Here is a 23,902-nt window from a genome sequence, read left to right as displayed (position 1 = left end):
GTCTAGCAACAATGTCCACCTGATCCACGTCACCAGTTTTTTTTTCTTGAGGACCAGGGAAGTACCAGGAAAGAACACTTTCCCAATGAAGTCCAGTGGAACAGGCTTTACCACCATTAGGGTTACAAAAGATTGCACCTACTGTCTCAAGAGACCCTCATGAGAATGGTCTCCAAAGAGGGACAGGGAGGACAGTGGTGGTTGGGCGGCTGGACTAGATGGGATAGCCTGTAGAAATCACATCCAGGATCCATCTGTCCATGGTGATGAACTCCTCAAGAAGGTAGAAATGAGACAATCCCCATAAGGGTAGAGAGGGGATTGGTGCAGTGTAGGATCGAGAGAGGGAGATTGTTCGCAGCCTTCAACCAATGGGGCAAAATGGTCATTTGAGGATGTCACTGACTGGAAAGTCACTGTAGAGGATGGCCCTTTGTTAGTGAATCTGGGCTCCCACCTGAGAGGTTCAGCCAATCTCATGGGCTAGTAATGAACTGGACAAGAGCATTGAGCCATCTGCAATCTAATGTATTATCTTTGTCACAGGTATATAGATGCCCAGAGATCCTTGTCTGGGAGTTTTTAAAAGAATGAAGGAAACCATCTGTGGCACTACTGAACAACCTGTGTCCCTCAAAGGAGAGGTCCTTGACTGTGTTTTGTACCTCCCAAGGGAGGCCAGAGGGCTGCAGCCAAGAAACTCAGTGCACGACTATTCCCATGGAGATGGAACGTGCAGCTGCGTTGGCAGCACTGAGCAAGGCCTGAAGAGAGAGTTTTGTGATTGTCTTACTTCCATTATGAGGGCTTGAAATTATTCCCTCTGTGGCAGAAGTTCTATTTAAAAAAAAAAAAAAAGAAAACTTTAAATATGTAAAAATCGTGCTTTGCCATCAGGGCTTGATAACCAGCTATGAACTGCAAAGCAGCTGGGAAGTAGCTTTTGAGGCCCAGAAGGTCCAGCTGTTTCAGCTCGTCAGCTGATGTTGAGCGGGACTTGATGTTGTGATTCACTAACTGCCTCAACAACCAGGGAGTTGGGTGAAAAGTGGGAGAAAATAAACACTCAGCTTCTGGATGGGAGATAGTATTTTTGACAGCCCATTTACACGTAAGAGGTATGATAGCTACATTTTGCCACACCGCACAGGCTGGAGCCAAAAGGGCAGTATTAATGGGCAAGACAATTTTGCCTTGAGGAGACATATGGGCATCTCAGAATCTGATGAAGTGTCAACAACCACATCCATCAGAGGGGCAGTCAGTACTGGAGGTCAGAGAGGGTCTGATAACTGCTTTCGTACTGAATGTCAAGATTTGGTTGGTAGGGGTGACAGTACTGGAGGACATGTGGATAGCAGCTGGATATTCCTCTCAGGACTCTTCAAGAGTTTAATGTGGGACAGCTCACTGCTATATATGGAAAAAACAGAGGGTAGGGTAGACTCCAGTAGGTAAGTCAGTACCAGGGGAGGGTCTCTCTCAACTGCCCTCAGCAATAGTAACTCAGGTTCTTCCAGGATCCTCCAGTTCTCGTGGAACCTGAACAGTACAGAGGACTCTGGATAGGAGGTCCTCAAGAGTCAATATGTTGGATGATACAGGAGATAGTACCAAACTGCAATCTATGCACCCTTCTCAGGTGGCTACAGAAGATGGTACTGACAATTATTTCAGCTTGGCTTTAGAGCAGGAGTGGGCAAACTATGGCCCGCGGGCCGGATCTGACCCCTCAGGGCTTTGGATCCGGCCTATGAGATTGCCCCCCGGGGCACAGTAGGCCCCCCACCAATCTCAGAAGCAGACAGCACCACTTCCCTGCGGCCCCCAGGCGAGGGGGGAGGAGGGGCGAAGGGCTCCGTGCGTTGCCTTGCCTCTAGGCCTCACCCCCCGCAGGTCCCATTGCATGGTAATAGGGAACCGTGGCCAATCAGAGCTTTGGGGGAGGTACCTGGAGGTGCAGCAAGGGCAGCGCATGTGGAGCCCTCCGCCCTCCCTCTGGGGCCACAGCACTTCCTGGAGTGATACAGCTTGGGGCCAGGGCAGGCATGCAGGAAGCCTGCCCTGGCCTCGGTATACACCACTGCCACCCCGGAGCCACTTCAGGTAAGCGGCGCTTGGCCGGAGCCCAAACACCTCCTGCACCCCACCCCTCAACTTCCTGCCCTAAGCCCCCTGCCTGCACCTCGCACCCATCCTGCACCTCAACTCCCTGCCCTGAGCCCATTTGTATACCCTGCACCCCTGCCGCACCCAACACCCCCTTCCCTGAGCCCCCTCATACACCCCACACCGCTCTTCTGCCCCAATCCCTTGCCCTGAGTCCCATCCTGCACACCGCACCCCCTCCCAGACCCCAACCCCCTGCCCCAACCCTGCATACAATTTCCCCACCCGGATGTGGCCCTTGGACCAAAAAGTTTGTCCACCCCTGCTTTAGAGTTCTTGTGCTTTAGACACACTGAATCTGATGCCAACTGGGCTGCTCTAGGTTATTTACCAGTTGGATTTCTTGGTACACAGCATGGTCTTCTTAGCCAGTGCTGGAGTCTCAGTACCAGAGGGAATGGGAGCCCCACTAGTACCCATGTCCTGAAATGAGGTTTCCTGAGACTCAGATGAAAAGGGCGAAGTTCCCCTTCTTTTATCCCATTCTGGAGAATGGGGTCTTTTCTTTTTTGAGGATTTGTATAGTTCTAAAGGACCTCCGGCATCTTTGCTTACAGTGATGGTTGCCTAAGCAATCTGAGCAACCAAATCCAATATACAGGGGGGAAAGGAGGGATTGACTTGGACCTCAAGGGTCTCAAAAGCACTCCATCAAGAGTCAATCCCTCTTCCATCTGCTCAGGATCTAACATATGAAGGGGACATGAGTCTCTGCCAGGCAGCGGAGGCAGTTAGATTGTCCATCACTGCAGGGAAAAGATCTACGTATGACAGGTCTGATAGGGTTTGAAGCTCAGGGTCTTGGGCATAACCTGTTATTCGAGGCTATGGATTGAGGCCCAAAAGAAAAAAACCAAGACCCAGATCAGGTAAATGAAAGAGGAGAAGAAGGTGGACCCCCAGCCAAAAGCACAAAGCTGTGCTAAATAATGGTAAAATATAAATGAAAATTACTAAGAAGATATCAAATAAACAATAAGAAATAAGCAGCAAGTCACATGGCTAGCTAGAGCAGAGATGGCAACATTCTGTCTCAAGCTGCAGGCAGATGAGAAGGAACTAGAGTGGCAGGTCTACTCCCTCCCCCCAATATGCTGTTGCACTGGAGTATGGGAATATCTAGGGCACAGGAGATGACCTGAGGACACTGTTGACAAAAATCTCTAATCAAGAGTGCCTGGGTGCAAGCACATCTTGAAAGAATAGGCAGCAGTTTGAAAACAACATAAGGAAGTAGTTCTTCACACGGTCAATCAGTGGAACTCATTGCCAGCAATGTTAAAGGCCAAAAGTATAACTAGGTTAAAAAAAGAATTAGATAAATTCATGAAGTATATGGCCATCAATGGTATTAGCAAAGATAAGGGACACAACCCCATGCTCAGGATGTCCCTAAACCTCTTACTGCCAGAAGCAGTGGATGGATGACAGGGGATGGATCATTCAACAATTGCCCTGTTTTGTTCATTCCCTCCGAAACATCTGGCCCTGGCCACTATAGAAAGACAGAACATTGGGCTAGATGGCCCACAGGTCTGACCCAGAATAGCCATTCTCACGTTCTCAAGTGAAGCACACATAGGGACACCACTTGAAGGTTTACTCAATCCATTACCATTTGAAACATGGTGTTAAGAGCATCTTGGTAACTGCTGCTCCCTGTGCAAGAGCCTGCATTATTATATAAGTTTTTCTCATGGACTCTCAGGTACTTTTTGGCCCCTTCCAGTGGCTAATAGCTCCCTTTTGGACTCCTGGTTATAGGATACATGTTCACAGCTATTACAGAAAAAGGGAGGGGGAAAATGCATATAATTATGGGGGTCAATGGGGAGGAGTCCAGAACAAAGGCTGAATATACTGATAAGCAAACAGAATTAGCTTTTATAAATGGTTTAAGTATTTTTCCATTTCTCTGGGAAGAAGCACCCAAGTCCTTACAGCCAGCCTTTAGTAGTTCCTCTTTCGAGCCACAACAGAACAGTCCATTCCTGTTCAGCAAAAAGCTTAAGCACAAGCTTAAATGTAGACATGCTTAACTGTTTTGACGAACTGGAGGCTAGGTCCACAAAATAAAGAGGAGTTCCTAATTCAGACAGGTCATAACAATGTTATTCACCTTACTTAATGGAAAGCATTCATACTATGGTGATGAGCACAGAATCAGAACCTACATAGAATAGATAAGAGCAGTTCAACAATGAAGGCATTACTTCATTTAAGCCTTTTTGGCAGATTTCTCTGACACCTTGGCCTGGGACAGAGGGAGCTGCTACAGACTGTGGAGCAAAGAACGCTACCAGGCCAGGAATAAATACCCTAACGAGGCAAAGAGACAAAGAAAACACTGAGAAAGTATAAAAGGAGGAAAATTAGATTCAGGAGGAAGAGGTTAAGAAGTTTTTCTGTGCCATACAGTCTGGGAAGGTAGGTTGTCTGAAAAGTGTCTTCTGAAACTGCCAGGAGACAGAATAAACTAGAGGTTTCTCAGCATAAGTGGAAGCAAGCCCTTCCCTAGAGCTGGTAAGTCTAGTTGTCTTCCGTAGAAGAGGAAAAATCATTATCTGGAATAGCAAGCCTGGATGGTGGCCAGAAGCTGGCACAATGGGCAAAAGAACCTAGATAGTTAAGTTAGAGAGAAAAAATGTGAAAAAGATCTTAAAACTCATTTTGTTCTTTTTACAAGACAAATTAGAATTATCTTGGTAATGTCTCTAAATTGCTTAACAAATCCTTTAATTAATGCCCCAGAGACAAGAGGCAACTTGGGAGAAGGAGGGAAAAGGGAAGAGAGATGGGCCCACATTCCAAATGCTTAAGAATTCCAATCATCCTCTAAAACAGTGGTTCCCAAACTTTAACAACCTGCAAACCCTTTTCACTAAAATGTCTAGTGAACCCCCTCCTAAAAATGAATATTTCCAGGGATTTTCTCCCTTACCTCAGCATAAATTATAAAAGCAGTGATCTTGGGAATATAACATTTGCTTTTATGACATGCTTATTACACATTATTTATTAATTATTTATCATTACAGTATTTTTATTACATTATGAAAATGGCAACAATCTTCCAAGATCTCACTTTTGTAGCTTGTATCCCTTTTGATTAAGCCTGTTATAAGACAAGGCTCCTATCAGAGGCATGCCCCACGCACCCTGTGGCTTGGGGGATGCCACCGGAAAAGGGGAGGGCTGCGGGGGCTGCCAGGAAAAAAGGGGAAGGGATCCACGGGGGGCACGCCAAAGCGGGGGTGGCATGTGACTCTCGTCAACCCCTCTGTACTGGTGCCTCTGGCTCCTGTGTTTCATCAAGGAGTATCAGATGTGAAACAGCATGAAGGTATTTAAGAAGCCAACTCAAAAAGTTCCTTCTACACAAGCATTCAGGTCTTGAGCAGTCCAGGCAAACAATGCATGTTGAAATAAAACTTCATAATAATTTAAAAACACTATGAAGCCTATTTAATTTTAAAAATAGCAAAAATTATCCACCTCCCTTTCTATTTCGTATAAGGAGTCTTGAAGTTTAAATCTCTTCAGTGTGATAGATATGCTTGCTTTGATCTGCTTAGCTCTTAGAAGTCCCCAAGGCTCTGGGCTGCTGGCCCCGTGATCCCTATGGACAACTCTGTCCGCCATTAGGGATTCCCCCCGAGAACCTGCTGTAACATTTTGTGAACCCCCTGTAACATTTCATGAAACTAGGGTTCACAAACCCCAGTCTGGGAACCACTGCTCTAGAAAAGTTTGCCCTTGATGTACTACAAGCAGCTGATTCTCTTGTAAATACGTAGTAATAAGAATAGATAGTAACAACACCTGATATAACAGCTCCGATTTCAGGTACAGAAGACCAGCCTGGTAGGATAGATAAGTTTACATACTCCAGAAATGAAACTGTCTTGGAGAAAAGTGAGTTGCAAAAAGAGCATCACGTAAGGTTCCAATGACGAGCTCGAGGGCTGTCAGTCTAGATGACCTTTCCTTAAACTAGCTGTATAACACATCTCAGCATTCACAGTGTATCTGCTGCTATCCTACATCATGTGCTTAAGAGGTAAATATGGATGGATTTTCAACCAGGAAAACCTCATTGTTTCATCAGTGAATAGCAATGCCACTTTACTTGAAATGACGATGCAGCAAACAATTTTTCTTAATATGGTGCAGACCCTTACTGTAATTGTAAATTTAAGGCAATTCTTTTAATGTTGCTGTTTTTTGTTTGTAGCTGTATTTTATCTGCTACATTTGAGAACGTTGGTACTGTTTCACAAAAGCTGACCGAGGTGAACAAGTTTAATTAACACAATTAACCATTTGCCAAAACAAAACAACCAAAAAAAAACAAAACCCCACCAAGGCTTGATCAATCAATTTAAGGCTTTTCATGCAGAAGCAAGAAAGTATTAAATAAGGCTGAATAGGAGGTACTATTTCAAATAGACTTAACTCAGAATCTCTATTTGTTTCCAGGGGAAAAAACAAAATAAAGACTTACTGTGGTTAAAATTATTACATGCTGACTTTTTAAAGCATTTAAAGGAAGTGAAAGTATCTAGTCTAACAGGCATAGGACTCACTAGCACCCTATTAGTAAGATGTTCAGTTTTATATCCACTTCCCGGGTTCATCTGAACTTCTAGATTCCTTGGCCCATTGGTGCTCAAAGGCCCCATGATAATAAATCTTCTCTCACTGCGTGTGTACCGTACAAAAAAATTGATTCTTCCCTCAAAGGCAGTCATCTTGTCCATATCCCAGCCTCAAGATAAGCTTTATGCTCATTCATAAACAAACAAAAAAGGCAGCAGCATGGATCCATCCATTTTCCATCCAATGCTGGAAATGGTTCTTCAAATAGAATAGTGGAAAGGGAGATATTGCCAAGATCCTAGGGTTTGTCTACACTTGAAATACTACAATGACATAGCTGCAGCGCTTCAGTGTAGATACTACCTATGCCAAGTGGAGAGGTTCTCCCGTCAGTATACATAATCCACGTCCCTCAGAGGTGGTAGCTAGGTCAACGGAAGAACTCTCTTCATCAACGTAGCGCTGTCTACACCTGTGAGTCGGCTTAACTATGACACTCATGACAACAACATAGCTGGGTCGACCTAACTTTTTAGTGTAGACCAGACTCTAGAGACACAGACTCTGCATCAGGACTAGCTGGATAGGAGAAAATCTTGTGTTTAAATTAGGGCTGTTGATTAATTGCAGTTAACTCATGCAATTAACTCAAAAAAATTAATCACAATTAATCGCAGTTTAAATCACACTCTTAAACAATAGAATACCAATTGAAATTTATTAAATATTTTGGATGTTTTTCTATATTTTCATATAGTATTCTGTGTTGTAATTGAAATCAAAAAGTGTATACTATTTTTATTACAAATAGTTGCACTATAAAAATGATAAAAATAGTATTTCTTAATTCACTTCATACAAGTACTGTACTGCCATCTCTTTGTTGTGAAAGTACATCTTACAAATATATTTTTTTTGTTACACGCCTGCACTCAAAAACAAAACAATGTAAAACTTCAGAGCCTACAAGTCCACTCAGTCCTACTTCTTGTTCAGACAATCCCTAAGACAAACAAGTTTGTTTACATTTGCAGAAGATAATGCTGCCCGCTTCTTGTTTACAGTGTCACCTGAAAGTGAGAATAGGCATTCTCACAGCACTGTTGTAGCCAGCATCGCAAGATATTTACATGCCAGATATGCTAAATATTCGTAGGCCTCTTCATGCTTCGGCCACCATTACAGAGGATATGTTTCCATGCTGATGACACTCATTAAAAAAAAATAATGTGTTAATTAAATTAGCGAGTTAACTCCTTGGTGGAAAATTGTACATCCCCTGTTCTGTTTTACCCACATTCTGCCATATATTTCATGTTATAGCAGACTCGGACGATGACCTAGCACATTATCCATTTTAAGAACACGTTCACTGCACATTTAACAAAACGCAAAGGAAGAGCCAGTGTGAGATTTCTAAAGATAGCTACAGCACTCGACCCAAAGTTAAAAAATCTGAAGTGCCTTCCGAAATCTGAGGGGGATGAAGTGTAGAGCATGCTTTCAGAAGTCTTAAAAGAGCAACACTCTGATGCAGAAACTACAGAACGCGAACCACCAAAACAGAAAATCAACCTTCTGCTGGTGGCATCTGACTCAGAGGACGAAAATGAACATGCATCAGGCTGCACTGCTTAGTGCATCTGGCACGTAATATCTTGTGATGCCGGCTACAACAGTGCTATGAGAATGCCTATTCTCACATTCAGGTGACACTGTAAACAAGAAGTGGGCAGCATTATCTTCTGCAAATGTAAACAAATTTGTCTGAGTGATTGGCTGAACAAGAAGTAGGGCTGAGTGGACTTGTAGGCTCTGAAGTTTTACACTTATTTTTGAATGCAGTTTTTTTTGCATATAATTCTACATTTGTAAGTTCAACTCTCATGATAAACAGACGGCACTTCAACACTTGTATTAGGTGAATTGGACAATACTATTTCTTTTGTTTTTACTGTGCAAATATTTGTAATAAAAAATAAATAAAAAACTGAGCACTGTACAATTATTGTGATGTAATTAAAATCAATATATTTGAAAATGTAGAAAACACTCAAAAATATTTAAATAAATGGTATTCTATTATTGTTTAATCATGTGATTAGTCTTTTTAATTGCTTGATGGCCCTGGTTTAAATTATATCATTGAATAAAAGTCAACTTCTAGCATGGCAAGACTTTTAGACATTTTTCCTGAAGTAATGATATTTAAAGTGGAACGCCACTGGGCGGGGGGGAGGTGGCGGGAAGGGTTAGTTTCTCCCACCCTTATTTCAAAATATACACCCTGATTATGGAAAAAAATCTCAAAAGGCAGGTTACACCACCAATACAGTTGTCATTGGAAAAATCCTGTAACAAATGCAGTGTTCTGGGTTTCCTTTCAGATGTATGCATACATGTCACTTTCCTGCTACTTTGACTATCTAATACCATTCTTTTGAATATGCCAAGAACAAAAGATCTAAAATAATGCTATCAATCAAAAGCATACACATCAGTCTATTTCAATACTTTGCAGAGGAAAGAGAGAAAGCAACCTATATCCATACTCATGAAAACTTAAACACAGCTGGTAGGGCTAATTGTTGGTCTACAGACTTGACAATATAGCTGAAAGCTTAACTGAAATAGAGTCAACTGTCAAAAGAGTTTGACAAGAATAATGTTAATGTATGTCACCTGCTCAAAACTAAGACCTTCCAGTTACCATCATCTATTGAAAATACAGACATGCTTAGTGCACTGTGTCAGATATGAAGGAAAAAAAAAATCATCATTCCTAGAATCAACAGTGAAAAAAATATATTCATTTAAAGATAAAACTCTTAGAACAATCGGACCGCCAATGAAGCAATGACAATTGTGAAACACACTGGAGAAAACACTACCAATTATATTCCTTCCCCGTACCCAACGTTAATTAAATTTGCAAAATTACCTCCAATCCAACTTCTCAACCAAAAAGGCACAGATAAGAAAACCAGTTCGATTGAACCCATGTGTACAATGAACACCTGGAAAACAAAACAACACTAAATGTATGGAGACAAATCATTTTAAAAAAGAACAACATGCAGCTATTTTTATTACAAACAATGCCAACAAGTGATATTTTTGGCTCATTCCACTTAAATTACCACCATTAAGGAGATGCCCTCATTCCAACTGAGGAAACCCAGATCCTCTAGAGATTATATATAAAGCCCAAATGATATTTAAATTCTGTGTGCTAATTCTTATCAGTAATTTTCTGAATCTTCAATTTGTTACAATACAAAAACCTCAGCAGTACTATTTTTTATTAGTGCTGAAATATGATTAATACCAGAAAGTACCTGATGACTTTCTGATCAGCATTTGTAGGAGCCATAAAAGACAGTATCAGAGGGGTAGCCGTGTTAGTCTGGATCTGTAAAAGCAGCAAAGAGTCCTGTGGCACCTTATAGACTAACAGTCTATAAGGTGCCACAGGACACTTTGCTGCTTTTATAAAAGACAGTGTAATCAATGCAGTGATTGTGAATTTAGAGAAATAATTTGGGGTTACAGTCATATCATACTGTTAAGCATAAAAATCATGTCAAAGTTACCCTGCTTTAAACTTAAAAATTACATCCAGAGATCCTCTCAGTTATATTTCAAAATGGCTATTAACATGTTAGTGGTTATTTACTTTTAATTTTGAAAGAAATCCCTAAAAAACAAATCAATTCAATAAAGACAATCACTTTGAACTACTTGTCTTTTCAGTTTAAACAGAAACCAATGTTTAAATTTAATAAATTGTTTTTTCAGCCTTTATTTTATAGAATATTTCTCAGGGAGGAGAGAGAGCAAAAAAGCAATTGCTTCTAATTTTCCCTTTTTCCTATGTTACAAGCTCCATCTAGTGGTTTAGATAAATCAGATCGGAAGGAAAAAACATCTCTTGCCGTTATAATAGTTCTGTCAAGAAAGGGGACTTTAATATCTTGCTCAAAATTTGTTTTGCATCTCTTTTTTTTATTTATTAAAGTGACAGGGGTCACACCATTAATTTATTAGTGCCATGCCAATTATTCTGGTTATTTTTATTCTGCATGTTCCAGTAAAGCAGAAAAAACTCATCCAAGTTAATAGTATTTAGATCAATTTCCATATTTCTTAACCATATTCAGAGAAGTTAAAGTATCAGTAGAGTTTTTCTTTGGGGTCTATATGATCAGATTATGATCAGTTGTTTTTTTCTTCTATAACACAAGCAAAGTGAATGGTAAATTCCAAAATATGGGATTAAAAAATATACACAGGTTTTCAAGTGTGTACTTTACCTCCTCCCTCCACACCAAAAGCAAAATTGTTACTAATGATCAGAAAAGGGGAATAACTTGAGCCACCCCCCTCATTACAGACACGTATCAAACCAGGTCAGAGACCTTTCTTCCTCAACCTGATTGAAAGATGCATTTTCTTCATACATAGGAAATTAAGAATATTAAGAAGGTGTTCTCTGCAAAACAGAAATGTCCCAATAATTAACAGACAGATACAAGTGAGGCTTTCTTCCTGTCTGTTTTACTAATTCTTGCTTATCTCATAACTTGCTTCAGACCACAATGGATTTCAGTTCCTGTAATCACATTTTTCTCTCTGCAGAGCAGCCTACTAAGGCAAGGTCTTTACACTTTATTTCCTTGGTGGTAGCAAGATTACTCCAGACTTGCAACATCATGTTCCAAAAAATCAAGTTTCCAATCCATCTTTATCTAATTTAGCTAGGAAATTTCACACAGATTGCCATTAAAACTAGCACTTTGTATTCCTGATCTACCGAGGCTGAAAGTTAAATTTTCTTGACTTACACTCAGTTTGTTGCAATGGGGCATGCAATGACTACTGGCATCAAAAAGTCAAAGTCAAAGGTCTTATGTTTTTTACATCCATACGGCAATAGTAGAAGCATGCTGACAATGAAAGCAAGGCGTTGGGATTTGAGGTCATGCAGCTTTCCCAGCCATCACTGTTTCTGTCCTTTTCTATGTACATACAACCTCCCATCTCCCCAGTTACTCTGGTGTTTCCTTAGAAGGACCTGATTCCCAGGCTTCAAGACAGTTACATAGAATATTATGAATTCTCAAAATTTGATTTTTACGCCTAAAAACTCAACCATAGTTTACTTAAAAATTAACACTAAGAAGAAGGAAAAACCAGTAAACCTAAGAATGGAATGGAACTGAGTAAAGAAATATGAGTGTGTTAGGAAAAGTTTCGGATCAGCAACATACGTTTGAATCATGTGATGACCAGAAAAGTATGCTGGCAGCATGGGAAGGGAAGCAGTGCAGGCCCATTGCTCAAGTACACCAAACTAAACTCAAGAATTTAGAGTCAGAAACAAGTATGCATTTGAAGGAGTTGACATAATGGGTCTTTTCTGTCTCTGATTTCTATTACTATTAGAAGTTCAGAAACAGCAGATTTTTCTATTTACTTTATATTTGAAAAATTAAAAATTAGCTGATCATATAGGAAGGACAGAACTTTTGCTTCTTTTCTGAAGATTGGATTAAACCTCATTATCAATCTTATCACCCTCATGTGATGAAACTTTTTCAACTCTGATGGGAGTCCTATGCCAATCATTTACTGCTCAATCCAACAGGAGTAGAACTGCCTGACCAGATCTTTATTGGTTTCCTCTTTCTGACGTTTGAAACTACTTCATGTAAAAATTTTCACTAAAGAATTATGCGTTTGTCTCGTTCATATCCTTTCTTTTCTGCTGTGATTAGAATAGTTCTCTTCGTCTTCCCCAACTAAACACATTTGACTACTTTGATGTTTCATTCTTCTCATACAGTACATTTTGCACTGCTTCTTAATAGACTAGTGAATAGAAACAAAAGATATTTGAACTTCCCTCCTCAAACATGACTACCTCAGTATACAGGCATTCATTCCTCTGTCCATTTCTAGAACAGTGATCTGTTTTCTCTTTGACACCATCTGTCTAGAATTTTAGAGAAGGAACCTCTTTCTATTACCCTCTAAAGATGAAATTACAACAGAAGACATTGAGGACACTGCTAATTAAATCTCTTACGAGGAAGAAGATACCTCGGACCAGAATAACTAAGCTAAGGAGATGAAAACAAACGCCATCTTAACAAATAACTCCAATTTCATGTCTTGGTTCACACAGCAGAAATGAAAGGTGTAGTGTAATCTGTATTCCCTATAACCAACCGTCAGAAGTTAATGGCCCAACACTGCAAATGATATTTAAAGTTAAAATACTAGAAAAATGAGTTTTCTATTTCAAGCTCTTCATAATGCTATCTGTATGCCATGTAAACTGCTGACACAGAAAATAATTAATTGCACTGAGATGTTATTGATGGCTACGTCAACTTATTCCAATTGATAAGTAATATATGATGCAAGAACAAATTCCATATATGATTTAAGAAAATGTTATTTAAAATTCCCATTGAACACATAAAGAAGACTGAGAAAAAACAAAAACATTCTATTCCACAGAAATAAGTGTTCACGCAATTTCAAGAGTTAATTTTGAATATTAGTCCAACTTGCCTCCAATCCAGTGGTTCTCAACCTTTTCCCTATCACAAGTCCACATTACAACAAGGAAGTCTGAAACCCTCCCTTCCATTTATCTAAAGAGAGGGAGGGCAATGATCCTTAGATGAGAACCACACATTCTAAACCAATCATTCAAAATTTGATAAAAATGCAAAATGAACTTGCCGCGGGGTAGGTACACCCCGTCACGGAGTGTCAGGTCATGTGTGGTCAAAAGAAAGGGCAAAGACGATATTGCAGCCGGTTAGGTCCTTTGCTGAGGACCCTTACTATAAAATGTGGTAGTACTGCCTAGTGACTGGAGTCAATAATGTCACCCTTCTCCACGGGGCAGCATGGCCAACTGGCTGGAGTCAATAATGTAGCTTTTTACAGGCAGGGCAGCGAGACCCAGTGGCTGGAGTCAATAAAGCGGCCCTTCCACTCAGGGCAGCACGGCCTAAAGGCTGGAGTCAATAACACAGACCTTCTACTCAGGGCAGCATGGCCTAAAGGCTAGTCAATGAAGGTGCCCACTTCTGGGGTGCTGTGTGGCCTACTGGCTCACTGGGGAAGTGGGGTGTCATCTAGAGGTGGGTGACCCAGCCTGGAGTCCTGTTGGTGGTGTGGGTGCCCACCACCAAGTCAGCAGGGATCCTCCTGAAGCATGCTGACTGGTTCCCTGGTTCACTCACCACAGAAAAGTCTAAGTCCCCTGGGTTGATTCCGACCCTTTCTCCCTCAGCAATTCTCCAAAGTCCCCCCGCGTCTCTGGAGACCTCAAGTGGTGTAGCTTCTGCCGACACGGTCTCTTCTCCGGGCTCATCAGGTAGCCTGGAGTCCATCTGGAGCTCTGCATGCCACGGGCCTGCAGTAGCTCCCTGGAGAGCGCCTGCAGTCTGCAGCCTTCCCCTTCAGCAGCTGCTTCCTTTTATATTCTGCCTCCAAGCTGAATATGCCCAGCAGAGTTGGAGGGGCAGGGCTTCCTCAGCCTACAAAGCACAGTTAACCCTTTGGGAGCTGGTGCAGGATAGGTGCACCTCATTACAGAACTCTTCAGTGAATAACTCTGTTTGTGATCTTTCGGGCTGGTCTACATACCATTTTTACACTAACACACACACACACACACACACACACACACAATGCCAATATAAGCATTTTATACCAGCCTAGATGCATCCACACTAGGGAGATGTACTGCTTTAACTATATCAGTTTCTAAACCAATATGTAGTTATATCAGTTCCAAAAACTGTCTATAGACAATTATGTGTTTAAAAAAAAAATGCATGTCTTAAACCAGTAAGTGTCTCTATGTAAAATACATAAAATAAACCTTGAAGTGTGATTCTCATCTAAGAATGAATTATGTATAAATAGCATCTTCTTAATTCAACAGATTTGTTCCCTGTGATTATTCAGAATTATATCTGCTAAACAGTGACAAAAAATTACGTATTATTGCTTTTACTCCTGTTAGCATGACAGTCAACACAACCAGGAGAAAGTACTGAATACCATTTCTTCAAATGCATCAATACAGTTGTTTACTACATACCTATCAGTTACACCTATACAAACCTACTGAAAGCAAATTAAAAAGTTTCACAAGCACTGAGAGCTTAATCTTTATTATGGATGACACATGAGAAAAAATAATCTAGTTTGACTCTTGGATCCCAGGTTTAGTTTTCAGGACTGGTAGTTCTAAGAACACTTACTTGTAATATTTTTACCTTTCATGGCATAGAATTATATTAAATGTTTAAACATAATGGTATTCGGAAAAGCATGCACTTAGTCTCATGTATCTAACCTGATTGTTATATTTAAAATAAAATTAAGAGTCTTTCTTGAATTAATTTGGGATATTTTTGCTTTTGATAAAAATTAAAGTTCTGAAAATACTTATTTTGAGGCTGTATATGCCAAAGAAGTGTAACAATCAAATTTCCATTAACATTCCCCAATATATTACTGAAGGAACTCAACTGCTGAAGTTGGAACCTTAATGAATACTAAGCACAGGATCTTTATAAATCCAACATGACCACAAGGAGATCAGCCTCTCTTGGTTATCAAATCTCACACAAATCGTGGTCAAGCCGAGTAGCGCTTGCCCAAGAAGCACTCACTTGCATCAGAAGGAGTTAGGTAAAACATCTGCCCCGTAAAACATCTGTCCCGTGTATGTAGCGATGGGGCAGGGCCTCCCGCCAAGACTGACAGGAAGGAACGACTTTTCACCCTCTGGGGGGGCAGAGCCAGGCAAGCCACACCCACCCTGCCAGAAACATTGGGGAAGGACAGAAAGTTTAAAAGGTGGGCCCTGCAGCTCAGTTGTGGAAGAGCCAGAGAAGGAAGCAGATGTCTCTCACCCGCTGCTGAGCCCTGCACCCGAGTTGGAGCTCTGTCAGGACTTAGAAGAGGGCTGGGACTGCTGACTGACCAGTACCTGGAGGAGCCACTGGGACTGCTACTGGCCGTGTACCCCAGGGAGATGGAGGAATCCCAAGAGACAGAGGTACACTCCAAAGGAGTAGTAGCCTACCCACATTAGGCCAAGAGGCCTGCATTTAGCCAGAATGACCAGGGATGCAAAACCATCCCCTGAAGTGTCCCTAGCCTGTGTTTGCCAGAAGCTGGGAATGGGTGATGGGATGGATCACTTGATGATTACCTGTTCTGTTCATTCCCTCTGAAAGCAGCTGGCATTGGCCACTGTCAAAAGACAGAATATGGGGCTAGATGGACCATTGGTCTGACCCAGTATAACTGTTTTTACATTTGTCCGCTATATGCCTGAGCCAGGAGGCCAGGCGAAAGATAGTTTACTGCTCTGCACTGTCCAGAGGGCCAGAGCCTCTTTAAACTGCTTGCTGCTCTGCCCTGCCCAGAAAGCTATAACCTCTGAGACTGCGAATTACCCACTGAGCCTTGCCTTTATAGATACACAGTAATGAAGGGCGTGGCCTCCCTCCAAGACTGACGGGGAGGGACAGCCACAGACCCCTACATTATACAACTGTTTAGCTGCCATATTTGTCTGCATCAAGCAACCGACTCTATTATAACTGGTGCATAAACTAACATGAGATTGATTTTGAGAAAGACAAAAGCTTGTTTATAGGGTCATCTCCACCAAGCAATCCTTACAGTGGCACAAAAATTGCACTGAGGAAATCCACTTGCTTAGATCCTTCTTGGAATCAGAGAAAGTAGTAATGCTTGATAGACAAGATAGTGACAAGATAGTGGAGATGCAAAAATGGTGCAAAAAAGGGTAATAAAGAGACATACCTATAAGCTCTGAAGGATTCTTATCACTAAAATGTTCACATAGGCGGATAAAGGCTTCTGTGTTCTCAGGTGTAGGGCACTCACCATGCCTGGTAAACATTGAAAAACAAAGGTTAGAATAAAAACAACAGAAAGGGGAATGAATTCAGTACAGACTTTTTACTTAAAGATCAAATATTTATTTGGGTACAATCAACTTACCCTTTACACTGAAGTTTTATATATTTGATCCCTTCTTTTTCTATATCATTCCTATCATAGAATCTAGTGGTGTTCGTCAAGTCCACCAATAAACCCATTTTAACCTAAAAGAATAATAGCAAAGTAATTATGTTATATTTAATTGCTCCAAATACGAACAGCTCACCAATAATAACCAAAATAAATTGACATCATACTAAAGTTGATAATGCCTTTTTTTAAAAAATACTGTCCATGTTCATAAGCAATATGTAATATTTGGTTCCACTACCACCACAATTTTTCCTCCTTCAAAGCTTCAATGTTTCATTTTTCAACTAACCACCAATGCCAAACTTCCCAAACCCCAAAACAACCTGCTCAAAGTGAAGAAAAAATATTTGGTGAGGAAAGAGTATGCAATCTGAATTTAAATAAAGAAAGAGTTATTAAATTGATTCAGATATTTTTAAACTATTATGAACTCAAGCTGTAATTAAATCAACAGTTTTAGCATCCTGCAGCCTGAGCCCTGCAAGTCCAAGTAGGCTAACATGGGCTAGCCAAGTGTATTTAATTGCACGGTAGACATACCCCTAGACTTTTAAATCCAAAAGAGGCCATCACAGTCATCTAGCCTGACTTCCTGCACATTGCAGGCCACAAAACCTTACCAACCACTCCTGTAGAGGGCCCGTAACCTCTAAGTCCTAAAATCTCAATTTAAAGACTTCACATTACAGAGAATCCACCACTTACTTTAGTTCATACCACTAAACGACCCATGCTCCATGCTGCGGTGGGGGGGAGAGACAGGATCTCTGCTAATCTGAGCTGGTGGAAAATTCCTTTCCAACCTCGAAAATGGAAATCAGTTAGACCCTGAGCACATGGGCAAAACCGACAAGCCAGACACCTGGGAAAGAACTGTCTGTAGTAACTCAGAGTGCTCCCCATCTCATGTCTCTGGCAGTTGGAGATAATTGCAAATAGCAGTCACAGATGGATCATATGACATTGTAGGTGACTTCACCATACCATTCCCTCAATAAAACTTATCAAGCTAAGTCTCGAAACAAATTAGATTTTCTGCCTCAGCTACTTCCCTTGGAAGGCTATTCCAGAATTCCACTCCTCTGATGGTTAGAAACCTTCATCTAATCACAAGCCTAAACTTGTTGATGGCCAGTTTATATTCATTTGTTCTTGTATCAGCACTGGCCCTTAACTTAAATAACTCCTCTCCCGCCCTAGTGTTTATCCACCTCATGTATTGTCATAGAAATGTACGGATGCAAAGGACCTCAAGAGTCATTCTAGTTCACCCCACACGCTGAGGCACATTACAGTATACTTAAGACCATCTCTGGCAAATGTTTGTCTAACCCAGAGGTCCTCAAACTGTGGGCTGAGACCCCAAATTGGGTCACGATCCCATTTTAAGAGGGTGAAGCCCGAGCCCCACTGCCTACGGCCAAAGTCTGAGGGCTTCAGCCCTGGGCAGCAGGGCTCAGGTTACAGGCCCAAGCCTGGGGCTGAAGCCCATGGCTTCGACTTTGGCCCCATCCACCCACTGCTGTGGGGCTCAGGCTCTGAGCCCCTCCAGCCGGGGCAGCAGGTCTCAGGTAGGCTCAGGCTTCATTCCCTCCTCTTGGAGTCATGTAATAGTTTTTGTTGTTGGAACGGCGTCCCGGTGCAATGAAGTTTGAGAACCCCTTGGGTAAACTGTTTTTAAAAATCTCCACTGAGGAGGATTCCACAAGCACCATAGGTAACCTGTTCCAATGAGTATATAGTTAGAGGTTTTTTCCCTAATATCTAACGCAAATCTCCCTTGTTGCAAACTAACCAATTGCTTCTTGTCCTACTTTCAGTGAACATGGAGAACAATTGATCACCATCCTCTTTAAATAACCTTTACCATTACCATATTTAAAAACTTATCAGGACCCCTTCTCAGCCTGCTCTTCTCTAGACTAAACATGCACAATTGTTTCAAGTGACCCATGTGGGTCACGTTTTCTAAACCTCTTACTTTTGTTGCTCTCATCTGGACTCTCTCCAGTTTGTCCGCAACATTAAACTGTGACATTCAAAACTGGACGCAATACTCCAGCTAAGACCTGACCACTTCTGAAAAGCACGGGACAGTTACCTCCCACATCTTACATATAACACTTTTGTTAATATATCCCAAAATGACATTAGCCTTTCTTGCAACAGCACTGACAATATTCCTCAGCAGATGATCCAGGTGCTTTTTCATGGCTTTGAAACCCTCCAGTTCATCAACTGGGACAAACTGTCAAAGAAAATTATGCATTTACCTACCATGTATGGCTTTCTCAGATTCATTGCATTCTACAAAAACAAAAGGATTTCAAGGTGTGCCAGTACGACAAAAAAAAAATCAATTTATCAGCTACTGATGTGCTTTAAAATCAAAATCAGTAGACCTAATCTCATTCGATAGTTAGAAATGTTTAAAAAAAAACAAAACACATTTTGAAGTATATACCAGTAGCTCACTTAAACATTAAAGACAGTATATTTTTTTAACCATAATATGCTTGTAAGAGGATGGTGATAGTATGTCATTGTGATATTAGTAAAACACTGTTATGTTTCAGAAACATACAGGAGTTGTGATTAATAAAAATATCTATATAAAAAGGTAATAGGCTTCTATTTACATTTAAGGCTAATAGGCCATTAATTATTTAACTTTGGATATAGCAAAGTTATAAATTAAATGCACGAGCTTTTCTAGATTGTTTGGAAGCAATCTTCAGCTGTGATTGGAGAATTATTCTTGGGGAAAATTCTGCACCAAAAAAATTAAAAATTTTGCAAAATTCTGCATATTTTTTGGTCAAAATAACACAATGTAATTACGCCAGTCTCAATTATTTTGGTCATTTCTTTTAAAATACCTGTCAGCAACTATGTCAAGGACTAGCCATGTACTGTTTGATCCCACACAAATACTTAGGCATGTGAATAATGGTATTTATGTGCCTAGGTGTTTGCAACATTGAGCCCTTGAATGCATAAGCGACACATAGCAGGACATGTCTTGAGGGGGCCATTTGGGGATTGGTCCTGCTTTGAGCAGGGGGTTGGACTAGATGATCTCTTGAGGTCCCTTCCAACCCTAATAATCTATGATTCTATGTCTATAACAATACAGACAACAAAAATTCCCTAGGGAGTAGAGAGTTAAAGAAACCCCTCCAACAACCCAGCTCTTGTTTCTCCGCCCACTCCTTCCCGTAGCCCAGCCAGGGAGCCAGACACGCACACTCTCTTCTCCCAGAGCCCAGCAACAGGGAGCCCTCGCAGCTCAGATAGTCATACTTCCTCCCACCTAAGAGTCCAACTGCAGAACAACCCCCAGCCCAGACACCCACACCCCTTTCTGGGCCTTGACTATACTAAGAAAAAAGGTTATTTAAAAGAACATTAGCTAACACATTTTAATTAAATTCTGTTTAAAAATGCATTAGGCTCCTGGTGCAGAGTTTAAACACTTTTCAACATATTAGCTTATCACAGTTAATCCTAGGACTGCAGAGATGACCTTTAAAAATGTGAACCAAATATAAACTACATGTCATCTACCCTAGTCCACAGGCAACCTAAATAATAGCTTTGAGAAGTGTGAACTGCACTAAGTTATCACATCTGAAGTGTGATGACAAATTAAACGTGAACATTAACTACCTCAATGGTCATCATTTTAGTAGGAACATAAATTAACATAAATGAGGAGGTTTCAAGACCTGTGGTACCTATTTATATTCCAGATATGGTTGCGCATGCACCAGAGTCAGAAGATTTTCATAGCACTGTCCATTGACCCACACATGCGTCATGAGTAGCCTCATGTCTCAAACGAGGTTATATTAGGTCATGCAAGTTGATGCCTCTTCACTCATCCTCTTACCGCTGAGTGTACCAGTCCGCAGCAGAGAGCAGGTATTGGAATACAAACATGGATCACCCATCTTGAAGAACCTCCAGTTTCAGGTAAGTAACCTCTTCAAGTGGTGGTCCCTATATGTATTCCAAATGTGGGTAAATATTGAGAAATTGTCAGTGGAGATGGGTACAACGCATCACAGCCTGTAGAACAGCATCACAAGAAGCATCACAGCCTGTAGTACAGCATGGCCTACTGCAGCATCCTCCGCCACCCCTCAGGCAATGGCATAATGGGCTGTGAAAGTATGTACTGAACACCACGTCACCACCCAGCATGTGGCCTGTTAGGAGATGCCCACTAAGGAAGTGGATGGGGCTGCCAGTGCCCACCTCAAGTGTGCTGTAATTCCATTGGGCGGTGGGTGCTAGACAGCGTATAGCATTCTCAGATGCAGCCAGAGACCATTTTGAGATTTGTTGGGAGGAGAGGACTTGGAGCAGTCAGCAATGGCAACGAACAGTCTAGCAGAGGCACGAAAGGAGTGAGCTCTGTGCAGATAGAATGCCAGCATGCGGCAGATGTCAAGAGAGCGAAGAGTCTTGTTCACAGGGGTGGCATGTGGCTTAGGATGGAAGACCAGCAGGTGAATAGATTGGTTGAGGTGGAACTCTGATACCCCCTTCAGGAGGAACTTGGGATGCAGTAGCAAGGAAACATAACCTTCTGAAATACAGTCTAAGGAGGGGCCAGCCATCATGGCCTCCAGTTCACTGATCCTCCTGGCCAAAGTGACAGCCATGAGACAGGTTACCTTCACAGAGCGGTATGAGGGGGGACATGTTGCCAGGAGGTTCAAAGGTCATCTGGTGAAGATGGGGAGGACACGGTTCCACAGTTCCAGTGGAAAGGTGTTGAGAAGGCCTTTCATGAAGCGGACGGCGATGGAGTGAGTAAACACCAAGTGTCCATCCATGAGGGGAAGGAAGGCACTAGCTGAGGGCAAGGCCTGACATTTTGAGTTCTAAGAAGTAATTCAGGACAACAGGAATGGATATTGCATCCAGTGGATGGTGATAGCATTGAGTCCAGGATTTGAAACGTTCCCATTTTGCTGCGTAGAAGGTGAGTGTGGAGGCCCTCCTGCTATGGGTAAGGATGCACTGAACTGGTGCAGAGCATGCTTTGTCTACACATGAATTCCATAAAAACAGGCTGTGAGGGGAAAAAAGCCTGGATTGGGATGTCCTGAGTGAGGAAGTCTCAGAGTGTGCAAAGGTGGAGTGGTGTGTGAATGGAGAGCCTGTCGGGGACAGAATGGGGCTATAAATATGACGGTAGCCTGAACTCTGTGGATCTTGCAATGGACTTGTGGAATGAGGGGAATGGGAGGGAAGGAATAGTGGAGGTTGTCCCTCCAGGGTAGGACAAGAGTATTACCATGGGAGTCACGGCTAGTAGCGCCTCTGGAACAGTAGAGGAGAAATGCGCAGTTGGTGTACATGGCAAAAAGGTCCCAGCGAGGGGTGCCCCATGTACAGAGGATGGAGCAGACGGTGGGGTCATGCCGCTCCCACTTGCGGTTGAGGTATAGGGTCCTGCTGAGCACATCAGCCAAGGAGTTGTGCGCTCCCGGGAACTACACTGCGTGGAGTGTGATATGGTGGTAGATGCACCAATTCCATAGGTGGACAGACTTGGAACAGAGGGACGGGAACTTGGTACTACCTTGTTTGTTGATGTATGTCACTGCTGCAATATTGTCTGAGAGGAGCTGAACATGTTGCAAGTGAAGTAGAGGCTGCTACACGTGGCAGGCTAAGTGAACCACCCGCAGCTCCAGGACATTGATGTGCATTCTGATCTCTAGCAGCATCCAAATGCCTTTGGTGCTGTGATGATTTAGGTGAGCACTCCAACTGGCAAGGGAGGCATCTGTGGTCATGGTGGCAGTCATGACCGGGACAGCAAAGGGAGTGCCAATCAGCACCTTGGAAGAGTCGGTCCACCAGGTGAGGGAGGCCAGAACCGACTGTGGGATGAGCATTTTGGCATCCAGATGATGGGGTCTGAAGACCGTCAGGAACCACAGGTGGAGGCACTGCATATGTAAACAAGCATGCGATGTTACAGAGGTGCAGACAGCCATGTGCCCAATGAGCCAGAGGCAATCGTGAGCCATGGTGCGAGGGTTGCAGTGTAAGTCTGTAATTAGAGCTGTCAAGGTTGCAAATCTGTCTGCAGGGAAGAGGGCTCATGCTGCCAAGGAATCAAGACATGTCTCCATGAAGGTGATTCTCTGTATCGGTATGAGCACCAATTTCTCCTCCTTGATTCACAAACGCCAAGAGCTATGAGGAGAGAGTGGACAGCAAGGATGGTAGAAGTAAGCTCATCATGTGACAGTGCAACTAAAAGCCAGTTGTACAGGTAGGGTCACATCAAGTAGCTTAGATGATGCAGCTGTGCGGCCATGACTGCAAAGACTTTTGTGAAGACCTGTGAGGTCGTCACAATGCCAAAGGGGAGAACTCTGAATGGGCAGTGGTTGCTGCCCACACAGAAGCAGAGAAATTTTCAATAGGCCAGGTGATTGTCAATGTGAAAGTATGAGTCTTTCACACTGAGAGCTGCAAACCAGGCCTCCTTGGGGAAGAAGGAAATAATAAATGATAGTGTCACCATACAGAACTTAGATTTTCTGATGAAGGTTTTGAGGAGGCAGACATCAAGGATAAGGTGGCACCCCTCCATCCTTTTTCAGGATCAGAAAGTAGGGGGAGTAAAATTCTCTGCCCAGGAAAGAGCAAGGAACCAGTTCTCTGTCATCCTTCACTAGAAAGGTGTCCGCTTCTTCTTGTTGTAATAGGATCCCCAGTAGGCATCCAAGTGGGGCCCCTGTGTGGGGGGAGGCAATAGAGTAACCAAGGTGCACAATCTCCAGTACTCAGTCAGTGATCTTGCCCCATTTGGAGACAAAGAGGGCAAGACAGGCCCCACAGATGACCAGAGAAACGGGATTGGTGATGGGGAGCATTTGCAGCACTCGACTTACAAGTCAAAAAAGTGAGCCTGGGGCTGTTGGTGAGTGTGACATTGTGTACCTGAAAGTAGCACTCTGGAATCCCCATATTCACCACTGTCATATGATTGATACGTTTT

The 23,902-nt window shown here is 42.3% G+C and overlaps 1 protein-coding gene across 4 annotated transcripts in view; it reads right to left on the bottom strand.

Annotated features, from left to right (window-relative positions):
• Nucleotides 1-23,902, bottom strand: part of RNGTT (RNA guanylyltransferase and 5'-phosphatase) — a 392,686-nt gene that overhangs the window by 347,063 nt on the left and 21,721 nt on the right. For all 4 annotated transcript variants that reach the window (XM_050949291.1, XM_050949292.1, XM_050949294.1 and 1 more), the window contains exons 3-5: nucleotides 16,840-16,943; nucleotides 16,639-16,727; nucleotides 9,710-9,785 (exon numbers count right to left, since the gene is read on the bottom strand). In XM_050949291.1, coding sequence (XP_050805248.1) covers nucleotides 9,710-9,785; nucleotides 16,639-16,727; nucleotides 16,840-16,943 — 269 coding nt within the window. The remainder of the gene's footprint in view (nucleotides 1-9,709; nucleotides 9,786-16,638; nucleotides 16,728-16,839; nucleotides 16,944-23,902) is intronic.

The sequence above is a fragment of the Gopherus flavomarginatus genome, chromosome 4 (assembly GCF_025201925.1).
Source record: "Gopherus flavomarginatus isolate rGopFla2 chromosome 4, rGopFla2.mat.asm, whole genome shotgun sequence".
Lineage (NCBI taxonomy): Eukaryota > Metazoa > Chordata > Testudines > Testudinidae > Gopherus > Gopherus flavomarginatus.
The sequence above is the reverse complement of the archived record's forward strand: the minus strand, read 5'-3'. Positions and strand labels throughout refer to the sequence as shown.